This window comes from Schistocerca cancellata, chromosome 5 (assembly GCF_023864275.1).
Source record: "Schistocerca cancellata isolate TAMUIC-IGC-003103 chromosome 5, iqSchCanc2.1, whole genome shotgun sequence".
Classification (NCBI taxonomy): Eukaryota; Metazoa; Arthropoda; class Insecta; order Orthoptera; family Acrididae; genus Schistocerca; species Schistocerca cancellata.
The window spans coordinates 764,243,173-764,258,825 of record NC_064630.1 but is presented as its reverse complement, the minus strand read 5'-3'; the positions used below and the strand labels follow the sequence as shown (position 1 = coordinate 764,258,825).

Here is a 15,653-nt window from a genome sequence, read left to right as displayed (position 1 = left end):
GAGCACTAGAGGTAAACGAAGGGGAAACCAAATGAATGGAGAAACTTAAATACCTCCAAGAAAGAGGCGTCTGCATCATGGAGCGAGAAAATAAACAATACATATTAAATAACCAAAAATGTATGAAAGATACCAATATCCATTCACACCCAGATACACCATTACTGCACAGTAATATGCTTGGAGGCCTATCTGTCATTGAATGTCTTGCTATGAATAGAAATAGTCTGATCAAGGAATCAGAAATAACAAAATGACATATCTTTAGAAAAATCCTACATGCCTTGGAGCAATCAAAGAAAATAGTTAATTCAGAAGATGGCACAATGGTGAACTCTACACCCATGTAGAAAAGATTACATACATTCATGGGAGGAAGATCATTTTCTATGGTCACATTGCTGATACAAGTTCTACAAGTTTGAGCAACTAAATCTTCTGGTACTTTTTCAACAAGGATGACATCCAGAAATGCATTCCAAACAAGAAGAAACTCCAAGAGTATCTTGGTTTGAAGCAAAGATAAACTAAAAACTGTCAAAATGTGACTGATGTATGGACGAAACAGCATAGGAAATGTATGTCATAGTACTGGCGTGAAATTGAAGCCCATGCACACAGAAAAAGAAAAGCATAGTCGAAACAGTGTCGTCTATAGCAGGCAGGTTGAAATGACAACAAAAGGACAAGAATTATTTAGGGTTATAGCTATAATTTGGATGTTATTTCATTGGCACATACAGTATTTGAATTTTTAAAATTCAAAATTGCAAAAAAAAAAAAAAAAAGGAATAAATTAAAGAGAAAATATTTAACATTAGTAAGAGCCATCACAGCTAATTATGTTACACTTCATATGTAACAGCCTGTTTCGTTAAACAAACACCATCTCGTGACACTGCCAACAGTCTTCGTAACAAAATCTCATAGAACTGTGCTGATATCGTGAAGTGTAACCTTCTTACATAATGTTGAATAACACAGCAAATTAAATTTTTGAATGTTATTTCCAGATGGTTTTTGTGAGTATCATTTATAAAGAGTACATAGTCAAGATTTTCTTCTCCTATGCTGTGATGTTTCCTAACCTAACCTTATTTATTTTTCACTCCAGTGCTACTACTAGCCCAGCTAAGTACACTGCAGATTTATCAATCATCATGCTATTGCACCACTTCTAATTTATCCGTCCCCAACGTATGACTGCTAGTGATCCCAATAGGAACCTCTGTATTCTGATATTGGTTCAAAAAAAATGGCTCTGAGCACTATGGGACTTGAACTTCTGTGGTCATCAGTCCCCTAGAACTTAGAACTAATTAAACCTAACTAACCTAAGGACATCACACACATCCATGCCCGAGGCAGGATTCGAACCTGCAACCGTAGCGGTCGTGCGATTCGAGACTGTAGCACCTAGAACCACTCGGCCACCCCGGCCAGCTCTGATATTGGTCAAACTAGCATTATATAAGCTAATTCTTTTGCGTCTTTGCAGCTACTTTTCAATATTCACATCACTACTATTTTTCTAACCTAGTCAGTCTAAGTTACGTTTCTCACTTTGTAATACCCAGGTACTATACAATTTGACAAAGGGAATATTTTCTTCCCTCTACCTAGTACAACCCCTTCATTAGATATCTTACCATCGTCAGCTGCATGAATTTGCTTTTTCTTCCAATAGTTTCTATTATTTTTATTATATTGTCTATCAATCATCTCTACAGACATCTGGGTTTTACCAGGGTGACGCACACATCATAAACACAAATAATTTCTAGATAAATAGGAAAGTCATTAGCAAGCAGCCTCACACAGTAGTCGACCTGTCTGATTATTCTGTCTCCAAGCATTGCTACTATGATACTTCCCCAGAAGTCCAGTATAAACTGCAATTCTTACTCAAATCATCAGCCCATCGCAAGAGATCTTCCCCAAATGCATCTCCCTCCTCACTCCAACTACACGCAGCACACACACCTTCCAAATGTTTTCCAAAATCATTATATCTAACCATCCAGGACACCCAATTGTACAAAGTTACAAAACTTCCACAAATATAATTTTGGTTCTTCTTGACTAACACCTCCAATCCATTGCTCACAACCTACCTTTCCATACCAAACACACAAATTCAACCATCCCCACCCTATTACCACGTGGACCCCTACTCACTGTTGATGCCACCTCCCTAACACCAACATCACCCATGATGATGGCCTTGGCATTTTCAAACACTACCACTCTCAATATCCTACTAACTTAAACTGCCCACGCCATTCCTTAGACACCTAAAAGAACTGCATCTTTACCCATAACTTCTCATTTGCTGGATAAATATACAAACAAATCTGCAGCACAGTCATAAGCACCTACAGGGTATCCTCTAATGCCAACTTTGCTAGACACCCAAAATCCCAAACCCCTCAACTGGTATAGGTTCATTAATGATATCTTAATGAGCTGGACCCAGTGCAAGACATTCCATCCTCGTTTCTCCACAGCCTCAAAACCCACTCACCCATCCACTTCACCTGGTCCCCAGCCCCGCATGCCACATTCCGAACAGTGACCATCTCTTTGATGGCTTCCAATTTTTTCTGTTTCCTAAAATTTATAATTTTCCTAGAATATCACATTAGTCGATGAAATATTTCAATTAGAAAATCTGAGTTTCTAGGAAAATCTTGGTGAGCTTTTTAAATCCCAATGCACAACCAAATTCCCAACCCATTATACAGAACCATCATTTGTACCCTCTTAAGGACACTGAACTAACTGATAATCAAAAATACTTTAACTTCCTAATGTATTTATGTATTCTATATTATTCCTATCTTTTATGTTAACATCTGAAAGTTAAAGCAATAATGGAAAATCCTGAATGGAAAAGTACATGAAACAATGGAAAAGCTCTTGCTTTTTTTCTAGTAAGGGTACTCACATTCACACACACAACCACACAGACACCCAATCATACATGCTCACAGTAGTAACAAGACTAATTATTGAATATTGAAAGCATTTACCTGGGTAATTACAGGTGGGGAATGGGTAAGGAATGACACAAGGAAATGAAGGGTTACCAGGATAGCATGAAGAAGGCCTTTTGCCAGATAACTCAGCAGTTCCAGAATGAGATTTTCACTCTGCAGCAGATTGTGCGCCGATATGAAACTTCCTGGCAGATTAAAACTGTGTGCTGTACCGAGACTCGAACTCGGGACCTTTGCCTTTTGCGGGCACGTGCTCTACCAACTGAGCTACCCAAGCACGACTCACACCCCGTCCTCACAGCTTTACTTCTGCCAGTGTCTCGTCTTCTACCTTCCAAACTTTACAGAAGCTCTCCTGCGAATCCTGCAGAACTAGCACTCCTGAACGAAAGAATATTGCGGAGACATGGCTGTGAGGACGGGGCGTGAGTCGTGCTTGGGTAGCTCAGTTGGTATAGCACTTGCCCGCTAAAGGCAAAGGTCCTGAGTTCAAGTCTTGGTCTGGCACACAGTTTTAATCTGCCAGGAAGTTTCAACTCAGCAGTTGCACACTATGAGGGGAGTTTAAAGGGTAGAGCATATAAGGGACAGAGAAAATGAGGGGGAGGGGAGGACAAGAGAAAGTAATGAAGAGAGACATAGGGAGGGGATAGAATAAGGGGGAGGGGGAGGGGGAGGGGGAGGGGAGGAAAAGAGGGAGAAGGAGAGGGACCACACGGAAGGAGAGGGAGCAGCACGAAGAGTAGGGAGAGAAGGCAGTACACAATCAAGATGGGGGAGGAGTGGTGAACTGAAGAGAGAAAGGAAATGGTAAGTTAAGGTGAGGCAATCAGAAACAAATGAGTGGAGGTTTAGGCCAGTGGGATTGCAATGTGCTGGAATGACAATCCCCACATGCACAGTTCAGAGAAACTAGTGCCAGAAGGGATTATCAGAATGGCCTGTGTAGCAGAGCAGCTGTTGAAGTCATTAATATTATGGTGCACAGCATGTTCGGCAACTGGATGGACAAATCTGCAGTTACCAAAGTTTGGTAGTGGCCATTCACGTGAATGGATGGTTGGTTACTTGTATGCCACACAGAATGCTGTACAGTAATTGCATGGCTGCTTTCATATGGTACCCTGCCTTTAATTGGGCAGGAGATGGCTGTGATGGACTGTGACATGAGGCGGTGGGTGGATATATGGAACAGGTCCTGCAGCTGGGCCGACTTCAAGAGAATGACCCATGGGGTGCAGGATTGGACTAGGGACAATCAAGAATCTTCCGTAGGTTTGGTGAGTGGCAGAACACTACTTTGAGCGATGTGGGTAGAATATCCGTCATTTCAGGTTATGGAGAGAGGTAGTCACAGTCCTGATGAAGGATGTGGTTGAGCTTTTTAAACGCCAGGATCATCCTGGATGATTAGAGGAGTGCTGACTGGTGGCTGGTTAACAGGATTAGTGGTGTCAAGGTAGGTGATGGCATGGGAGATCTGTTTGTGGATGAGCTGCATTGGATATTATCTGTCAACAAAGGCTCTGATATGGAAAGGTTATTGGTATATTTTGATGATGCCTGCTTACCACTGTAGATACAGTGTCCACCATTGTTGGTGATGCTGCTTGGAAGAGACTTTTTCACATGGCAATGATGGCAGCTGTCAAAGTGGAAGCACTGTTGGTGGTTCATGAGCCTGACATGAATGGTCATATCTGTGGAGCTATCTGAGAAAAGGAGTGTCAGAAGTCTCAGTACTTTCATCTTAAGACCAAAACCTAAATTCAGCCATGCTGGACTTGTAAAGGACCTTCTTTTGTTTACTCATTCTCTGCAGTAGAAACACAACTGCCATGCATTCCACTGACAACAGACAACCAACACCCCGCAAATAACTTTGTTTAAAACAGCTCCCACTTCCCTCCAACTGTGATTATCCTCCCCTTCCGTCCAGTCATCCTCTGGTTATACAGGTTCGCAGAAGAGCTTCTGTAAAGTTTGGAAGGTAGGAGACGAGGTACTGGCAGAAGTAAAGCTGTGAGGATAGGGCGTGAGTCGTGCTTGGGTAACTCAGTCAGTAGAGCACTTGCCCGCGAAAGGCAAAGGCCCCGAGTTCGAGTCTCGGTCCGGCACATAGTTTTAATCTGCCAGGAAGTTTCATCCTCCGGTTATCTTTAATGAATTCCTAACTTCTAACCTAGCCTCACATTCCCTTCCTAGATCCCTCCCCAGTGGGTCCAATGTCACTTCTAAGGAACACACAGTTATACATAACCTGAAAATCCTGAACTTTCCTCGCAGACAAAGGCTCCTCCACAGTGGTCATGAAGTATAGCGAGTGTGTGGATGTGGGCCTGTGCTACCTTTCCAACACCTCTGCATACAAACCTTACAACCATGATCCCATTCCACATGTCCAACAGAACCTCCTGCAGCTCCACAAGGGTCATCACACTGTGGCTGGGTACAATGCCTCCACTGAATGAACCTCTGCCTTTGTTGACCAGCACCTCCAAACCATTGTCCGTAACCTTCCATTCTATATTCAAGACACTGCTTGCTTTCTTCACTGCCTTTCCATTGTTTCCGCAGTTATGATCAGACTTCTTGTTGATCACTGTGCATACAATGTCTTTATACACAAAAATCCTCAATGCCATGGGACACTACCTTTCTCAACGTCCTCCTCATACCAACCCACCATCTATTTCCTAATCCTCCTAGCCAACCACATTCTGACCCACAATTATTTCACTTTCAAAGGTCAAATCTATAAACAGATCTGTGGTACTGTCAAGGGTACTCACATGGCACAGTCCTACAGCAATTTATTTATGGATTATTTGGAGGAATCCTTCCTATCCAGTCAACACGTAAAATCCTTGTGTGGTTCAGATTCACTGATGACATTTCCATGATCTGGACTCATAGCAGGCACAACTTTGCTCCTTCCTCACAATCTTAATACCTACTCCCAAATCCGCTTCACTTGGTCCTTATCTCAACTCAACGAGCCACCTTCCCAAATGTTTATCTCCATAGCTCAGGTGGCTCCAGAAACATTTATGTCCACATCAAATGCACCAACCTCCAAGAGTACCTCCACTTGCACAGCTGTGATGCATTCCATGTGAAAAGGTCTCTTCCATACAGCATCACCAACCATGGATGCCGCATCTACAGTGGTACGCAGGTGTCCTCAAAATTTACCAATAACATTTTCATATCAGAACTTTTATTGGCAGACAATATCCAATCCAGTTCATCCACAAACAGATCTCCCATGCCATCACCTCCCTTGACACCAGTAACCACATCTTTCACCTGGGCGTTCACTACCTCTTTTCATGCCCTGAGGTGAGGAATATCCTACAGTCTACCATTCTACTCACACCATCCAAAGTGGTGCTCTGCCCTACTCCAATCCTGCTCCTAATCCTGCATCGCACGGGTCATTCCCCTGTAGTCGACCCAGCTGCAAGACGTGTCCCCTACATCCACCAGCAATCTCCTACCACAGTTCCTCACAGGCATCTCCTATCCAATTAAAGGCAGGGTCCTGTGTGAAAGCAGCCATGTTATATATCAGCTATGCTGCAATTACTGTTCAGAATTCTGCTTGGGCATGACAAGCAACCAACTGTCCAGTCACATGAGTAGCCACTGCCAAATTGTGCCCAACCACAAATTTCTCCATCCAGTTGCCAAACATGCTGCACACCACAACACTAATGAATTCAACAGCTGCTTCACTACACAGGCCATTTGGGTACCCCATTTTGGTACAAGTTTCTCTGAATCAGCAGGTGGTAATTTGTCTTTCCAGCATATTCTGTGCTCTTGCTACTCCCTGGCTTGAACTCCACTAACTTGTTTCCTATTGCCTCACCTTACCTTTTCCCTTCCCTCTTCTGTCCACACTAGTCCTCCCGCATCCAGATCATGTACTGCTTGCTCCCATTACTCTTCCTTCCCTCTTCTGCCTATGTGGCAACCCCCATCTTCTGCCCCCCCCCCCCCCAACTTCCAGTTTTTCCACTCCTCTCTCCACCCCAGTTTTACACCCCTCTCCCTTACTCTCTCCACTTTCTGTCTCCTTTTTCATCACCCTCTCCTTTCCTTCCTCCACATCCCCACCCCCTCTATCTGCTCCTTACATGCTCTACCCTCTAAACCTCTTTCATTGTGTTGTGCAGCCACTGAGTCATTTGGTGAAAGACCTGCCTCACACTACCCTGCTACCTCCTCCTTATTATTGGATATTGACTATTAAAAGCACTTGCCTGTGGACTCTGAATCACTTGCAACTCAACTCACATCGGCATTTTCATATTTATGGTAAGATTATATTCCACCAACATACTGCAATCTAATACACTCACTTCTGATTTTTTGTAAAGTTTCTTGTGGAAATTTCCACAGGTGACACTTTCAAACATCCTGCAGTTTAATAACAGTGAATTTGTTTTTCTCAATCACAGAAAGAGTACATACAAGCAAATGTCTCACTAAGCCAGAGGTATCTGAAGCATTCATTTGTCTGATTTCAAAGGCAGTTTCCTCACTGCTAAAACAAAGAGGATGACTTCCCTGCGAAAAAAGTTGGTGAAATCTGTTCTTCAACAGTCTGTTTTAACACCACATTCCTAAAGTTTCTCTAATTGTTTCATTTCTGTCTTTCTCATTGTCCATATATCAAATCCGTACAGAACAGTGCTACAAACACAGCTTTTCAGTAATCTTCTTCTGGTCTCAAGGGTTATCGATTTGGATTCTTCTTTCCACTAGAAAGTCCTTTTGTCTTATGCAGGCCTTTCTATTTTGCATATACATATTTCATTTATTCTATTTTAGAGAGATAAAAATAGTTATATCATCAAATCTCTTGTGCAAGTTTACATTTAACCACCCAAAATCACCCCCTGCTGGGCAATCAATCACATTAGTTATCTTTTTGTTCAGACAGATATAACAGCACTTCACTAGCACACATTACATTCTGTTTAGCACTTAATTCAACTGCTGCTCTTTTTTGGGTAACGTTGCTATGTCATCATTGAACTATTTCATGTTGATTTTCTATCTCTGACAAGTAACTCCTACACTGATCTACCTATTTCCTTCTCTCAGCACCTCTTCAGTGCAAAAATTAAGTATCACTGATGACAATGAGAAACCCATTCATAATTTTTGCCTCTTTTTATCATTCCATCAGTGCTCAATTACTTAAGAGATACTGAAATTATCACGAGAGGAGAGGTGTTGTCTGTAATATGAGTCCTTGTTGCTTTCACTTATTTGAAGACAATGGGTAAAAAAATACATATTATGTTGAAAACTTTAACAACACACACCACAATGAGATATTAAACAAACATAAGCAATTCCGGATTTTTGTACTTACGGGTGTTCACTGGAAAAACTGTCAAATAAAAATGATGTACAGTTATGCAAAAAAATAACAGAAAATAAATCAGTATTGTAAACAAAAGGTAAATCTACACAACAAAATTAATATAAACTGCATTAAAGGCACTAATTACCGCATGCCTAAATGCATACAGGAGTAAAAAACAATGTTAAGAATTCGCCCTCCCTACACACACACACACACACACACACACACAGTGAGAGGGAGGGAGGGATGGGGGAGAGAGAGAAGGGGGAGGGAGGGAGGGGGAGGGGGAGAGAGAGGGGGGAGGGGGAGGGGGGAGGGAAGGAGGGGGAGAGAGAGAGAGAGAGAGAGAGAGAGAGAGAGAGAGAGAGAGAGAGAGAGAGAGAGAGAGAGAATTATTTACAGGTACATAGGTACATATGCACATGCATTTCATTAAGCAGAGTACAGACCTGTTCGTTTGAAATCAGCACATAGTTTCAAGCGTTTCCTTATGCTGCTTTCTGAATGTGATGGAAAAGCCTTTTTTATGTCATCCATTTTAATCCTACGAGGAACATGTTCACTCTTCCAGAATAGTCTATAAATGAAAACCTGCACAGAACAGAAATAATTTGACAAAGTGATGCAATATTTTTGTAAAATCAAAAAGTTTTGATTTCGGCAGCAGTTTTTTAAGATTACTGACACTGACCTGTAAAAAGTCACGAACAAAATTGTTTGCTCTCTTCGAATTTGGTCCAGGAACTTCATACAGTGGGCATTCTTGGCCAGCCACAAACACTGCATCAATTTCTCGTATATAATACTGTTGCCTGAAAATGAATAATAGTGTTGGTGAACATTTTCCAGTCATCATAATCCTTTAATTTAATTACACAAAACAGTCCAGTACACTTCATAGATAAGTGCACAATCAGAATTCACAATGTGTACAATACATTTGCCTTCTTTAGATTAAACAAATTTATATTTCTTACAATGGAAGGATGGTCAAATACTTCAAAATCACTGCAGATTGTACAAACTGCAGGAATGGATGATTTAAGGAAACCATAAAAGTAAAGCTGCCATAAATTAAAACGTTAGTTTTAACACCACAGTGCTTTACTAAGTATGGTTTTACTAGAAGTGGCATTGCATTGCCTTCCTGCAACATTTGAACCGACTCACCCAGGCAGTTATGGGAGGGAGGAGATATAGTTTAGTATGGCTTCTGAGCCACAGTGCTACTCAGCATTTTTCACAATACCAGTTCTTTGCCAGAGGTGGAAGTAATAATTATAAATGACAGTTGGAAATCCTGGAACTGACAGGGAATTTAACGTGAGACAAAAAAAGCTTAAACTTGGTGCCCAAATAGGAACCTACATCTAATCCTTCCAGTGTCTTAACCACTGCACTGTCTCTCTTGGTGAAGTCATTAATGCATTGCACTTATATTCAAGCAATGCAAGGGGGAAGGAGTTGTAAGATATAACACACAATACACTTTGGTACAAATGTGAACAAGTAACAACAAATTCTTGATGATGAGCTAAGGCTTACAGATTATAAGCAGAAATCTGGCTGAATCACATGTGCACTGAGGAACTGTTTCAAGTATCAAATCTGTTGCACAAAGACATGCTGAATAAACTTTAGTGCACAATGCTGAATATGGGACTGCTGTCAACAGAGCAGCCAGCTTATAGCAGTCACAGCACTTCTCTCGCCGTGTGGAGTATAGCATTTCATCAATGTTGATGGGCTGCTTTTCCATCTCTCCTTTCCTTGAATGTCAAGTTGTTTTTTCTAGTTTTTTAACTCACCTTTCATTCCTGATATGGTGTCATTTGAGGGATATACAATTGGTTCAGCTATTCTCCAGCTTTTTTATTCCACTAGAAAAACATGTTCTGTAAAACTCTGCAAAATACTCATTGACTGCAACTACAACTTCCTCATTTGATGAAAATTTCTCCCAGGAAGGCAAAGTTTTAATAGGGTGGATGAGGAAACCATTCATGCACTTTCGCCACTGTTGTTACTGATGTGTACGATGGTGCATTATGCTGGTGAAAGAGCACCTTTTTGTGTGCAAACCTTGGTTGTTTTTCAGCAAATGCAAGTTTCAAACAATCCAACAATGAATCATGAGAGGATCCAGTTATGAGTCTGTCTTTTTCCAGAAATCTATGAGGATTATTATTTGGGAATCCCGTGACCATCACCTTACCAGTTGACAAAGTGGTCTTTGTCTTGTTCGGTTCACTTTCACTAGCCTTGCCCATTGCTTTGAGATCTGTTTTGACTCTAGTGTGTAACGATGGACCCAGGTTTCATCAACAGTCACAAATCAGGGAAAAAGGCTTGCGAATTGTACATCGCCAGACAGTGTGTTGAAATATTGTGTCGGATGGGCTTTTGGTCTACTGTAAGCATTCGCTGCACCCACCTCGCACACAGCTTTTTCAAATCAAATTCTCTGTGTAAGATATTCTGCACTGGTTCAGTTGAGATGCCTACTGTATCAGTAATTTCACCAATTTTTATTTGGCAGTCTTGCATTATCATCTCATGGATTTTGTCGATAGTTTCCTTTGTGGTGGCCTTGACTGGACGTCCAGAGGGCACTTTGTCTTTGGTGCTTGTCTGACCACGTTTTAATTCATTATTCCAAGAGTAAATGGTTATCAATGATGGTGCAGTGTCTGTGTGAACTTCATCCAATTCTGTTTTGATTAGCGTGGCTGTCCAATCCTTCAAAAGAAAATGTTCAATGACAACATGAAACTCAGTTTTCTCCATTTTCAATTATAGTCAACACAGTGACCAATTCAGATGGGTGTCAATAATGAACTGTACACTGCACATTTTTTAAATTCTTTACGTGATCCTTATCAACCATGAAGGTGCAACAAAAATGTTCCATTCTTCCATGGAAATTTACCAGACTTATGAAACCACCCTCGTATATTTTACCACGTCTGTCTGTCTGTCTGTCTGTCTGTCTACACACAAATGCATGCACGTACGTGCGCGCGCGCGCACACACACACACACACACACACACACATACACACACACACACACAGTACTGTTGCTTTCTCACTTGGTGTTGTTGGATTATACATATTTCAGTGTCAGAGCTGCTACAGGAATAAGTACTACTGTCTTTGTAGAATATAGTGACATAGCAATCAAAGTACATCACTCAGCTTAAAAAAAAAATAATAAAATAAATCTGCATTTAGTCACTACAGCCACATTAAAACCCATTCTGGTAAGTTACAACAGTAACTCCTGTTTGGACAATGTTTCTATCCATTTAATCCCGAAACTACCTTCAGCTTTATACCACCTCTGCTAACCATGAGAAATTACACAAGTGTAAGAAACTGGAGATGTTTGCTAAATAGAACTCATCCTTCTGGGAAGTGCTCCCCACATTGTTATTTTGACATCATTCCTCACAGTATATACGAAATACGAGACAAACAATCTGAACAGTGAACTGTAACAAAGTACCACAGCCTCAAAACCGTTATTGTGGTGTTTCTTCACTCTTTCCTGCACAGTACAGTAAAAAAACAGCAGCTGTCTCTGGAATTTGTCCTGATAGCCACACGGAAAGAAATAGAACAGCATCCACAGATCTTGCATACACTGTTACCAATATCCACAATGGCAGCACTTTCTTCAAGCAAAAAGTTCACATGATATATTATCACTGAAATCTGTCCTGTGGGACTGAAGTTTAGTTGGCAGAACAGCTTGTAACACGAAGCACCACCTGATCCACATTGTCAATCGTCTTTTTACCATTATATGTTTGGATTCTCTTAGGATAGAGTGCTCACATTGGTGGCAACAATTTTGGCTGTGCTGTATGGACTTTTGGTTAAAGCCATTGGTACAGTTATGCACTGTTGACTTTGGTGCAGCACAGACTTTGTTAATCTCGGTTGTGGTTGACTATATTTATGACTTTCTTACTGTTTGTGGTAGTATGGTAACCGGCATATGTGGGTATTCTTTAAATACTAGTTATACTCATGTTAAAAATTAAAAAAAAAAAAACCTTGAACTGCTAGAGAAAGGATGTTTGTATTCACAAGACACTTCCATTAGTACGTTCTGCAAAAATGATTAGAACTTCAGTCACCTTGGTTCAGCAGGTCTCCTGTTGCCAAGTAGGCACAAGGTCAACCATGGGCCCTGACAATTTGTTCTATGCGAGATGGCATCGACACGTACAAGGCACAAATGGCGTCCTGTGGTCTAGCCATCCATGCTGCAGTCACCTGGTTCCAAAGTTCATCTGTGTGGTTCACACTGGGACACAGCACTGCACCCATTGTTTCACCATACCCCACACATTTTCGAATGGCAGCAAATCAGGTGATCTGGATGGCCAGAGCAAAAGGCTGGCATCCTGTGACATCATGGAGACACATGTTTGTGTAGCACCATGTGGTTGCATACTGTCTTGCTGAAAAACGGCATCTGGGGTGCTGTGCAGAAAGGGTATGGTTACAGGTAGCAGGATGTCATTAACACACGTCACACTGGTGACAGTGCCCTGGACACGCTCCACCTGTGATTTGTGGTTGTACCCAATAGTACCCCACATCATAAAGCAATGAGTTGGCACCTGTGTCTTGTGCGAATGCAGTCAGTGCGTAGCCACTCCCCCTGTCCGTGGCGAACCTAAATGCGGCCATTATTTTCAAACAAACATAACCTCAATTCATCCAAAAGCACTATCTGATGCCATTCCTGTCCCCAGTGGCATCATTCCATACACCTTTGTCATCTAGCATGTTTGTGCATGTTTGACAAAGGTAGGTGGAGAAGTGGACGATATGCACATAACCTTCGCCATAACAAACGACGACAAGCTGTCACCCCTAATAGTGTACGATGTGTTACAGTGTTCCACTGTTAGGTTAGGTTACTGTTGTTTAACGTCCCGTCGACAACGAGGTCATTAGAGACGGAGCGCTAGCTCGGGTTAGGGAAGGATGGGGAAGGAAATTGGCCGTGCCCTTTGAAAGGAACCATCCCGGCATTTGCCTGAAACGATTTAGGGAAATCACAGAAAACCTAAATCAGGATGGCTGGAGACGGGATTGAACCGTCGTCCTCCCGAATGCGAGTCCAGTGTGCTAACCACTGCGCCACCTCGCTCGGTTGTTCCACTGTTGCACAACAGCTGAGGAAGATGTAGATCTGCCCAATGTCACTCAGATCAGAAGTCAATCTTCTTGGGCTGTGGTCTGGGTAGTGTGAACTGACCCATCTCATTTTGTTTTATGGCCTTCTGTAAACCTTTCTGCACACATTTGTTGCACTGCTAAACACTTTGTCCCTCATGGGCAGCAATTCTCCAGATGGATGCATCACATTCTCTCATGCCTATAACGCGCCCTCTTCAAACTCATTGATTTGATGGTACCGTTCACGCGTAGATCTGTGAGGCAGTTTATATGTCTGCACAAGTCATACTGATCCATCACCTTCAGTTTATAGCGACAATGAGAGCTGCAAGCACATTTTACTGGGAGGTGGTGTCGCACCACGATATCGATGTTGACCTCAAACCTGTGCGCCGAGATGGTTCAAATGCTAATCATTTCAGCAGAACATGCTAATGTACATGTCCTGTGAATAGGAACATCCTATCTCTAGTCGTTCAAGGTGTTCTGTTTTTTTCTGAGCATGAGTGTATTTTGACATTAGAACTGATACTTAACTGATTTAAATGCTGCCAATTACTCATAAAGAAGGATTGAAGTATACATTGTGTCAATGATAAGTCGTCAGAGATGGAGCATAGGCTTCAATGAGCAAGGATCAAAAAGGAAATCAGATAGAGTCGCTCTGAAGGAATCATTCGAGCATTCACTGTAATACATTTTGTGAAAATACATAAAACATAAATTAGGATGGCTAGAAGGGGCTGGGATTCGATTTCTCCCACAAGCAAGTCAGAGTATTGACTTTCATGCATGGTGATTGTGGCACCTTGATGAGAATTTTAGGCAAAGTTCTTCAGCTATAGTTTCATCTATGCTGCAGGACATGTTAGAGAATATGAAGGCATTAAATTTCCCCCATAAACTTCTTCAAAATGAATATTACAGAAATTTTATTGTTAGCAATAGCAACACTGTTTATTCACATGAGTGCAAGCAACAGTAGTGGCATCACAATGGCATTCAAAAACTGTGAGGGACCATCACATTGCAATGAAATGGGTATTGGACATTATTCATTGAATGAATTACTACTTTTTTCCTAATTTGAATTTTTGTTGACGTCTAGATTTCAAACACAGGATGATAAAGAAAAAGAGTGTTAAAAATTACAAAGAAACAAAAAGCATTTTCTAATATCTTAGAATAAATATGAAAAGAAATTTTAAATCTTGACAACAAGATTATTAGTTTGTAATGATACTGCTCATTTAAGCTCAGCTCTCATCTCAATAATTTGGGGGAATGACGTGCTACTTTCCTTTTGCCATGTCCTTAGTCACACATATAACATTGTGACCACAGAAAATGTCAACTTATCCATCACACTAGAATAACAGACAATACACACATGCACACATGCATACAAAAACCCTACCCATAAAAAAATCAGACATTATATTACTGATAAAACACACACACATAATCAATTCTATCTCTGTAAACTTATAGTACACCAGGGTAGTTGTCATTCTGGTCAGCATTTATGTTTACATTTTCTTATAAGTTATGAAACATGGGTAAAGAAGACAGCAAGAGGTACAGATATAATGTTTCTTCTCTTTTGAAACTGGCAAACTTCCTTAAACCAATTCATATCTCCAAATTGAGTATTAGTTTTTACTGTGCAGATGAAGCTTACTGACTTAGAACAGCTTATTTTTATCTATAATATAAGGAAAACATAGATTGCCACTCACCGTACAAATGACAGGTTAAGTTGCACACAAACACAACAAAAAGACACTTACATGTTAGCTTTCGGCCACAGCATCCATAAGTAAAGGAAACACACAACTCATGCGCACATGACCGTCATTTCCGGCAGCTCGAACTGGAATGAATTGGTCTCTCTCTCTCTCTCTCTCTCTCTCTCTCTGTCTCTGTCTCCCCCCCCCCCCTCCCCACTGTGTGTGTGTGTGTGTGTGTGTGTGTGTTTGTTCACCTATTTAAAGAGAAGAATGACTGCAAAATAGGAAGGAGGGAAAGGGTAGACCAGTAAGGAAATCTTCCACAATCATAGGAGGTTACATC

The 15,653-nt window shown here is 41.3% G+C and overlaps 1 protein-coding gene across 2 annotated transcripts in view; it reads right to left on the bottom strand.

Annotated features, from left to right (window-relative positions):
- The window catches only part of LOC126187614 (transcription initiation factor TFIID subunit 1), a 230,779-nt gene that overhangs the window by 93,159 nt on the left and 121,967 nt on the right, over window positions 1-15,653 (bottom strand). For both annotated transcript variants that reach the window (XM_049928806.1, XM_049928807.1), the window contains exons 11-12: window positions 9,074-9,194; window positions 8,832-8,973 (exon numbers count right to left, since the gene is read on the bottom strand). In XM_049928806.1, the coding sequence (XP_049784763.1) occupies window positions 8,832-8,973; window positions 9,074-9,194 (263 nt within the window). The remainder of the gene's footprint in view (window positions 1-8,831; window positions 8,974-9,073; window positions 9,195-15,653) is intronic.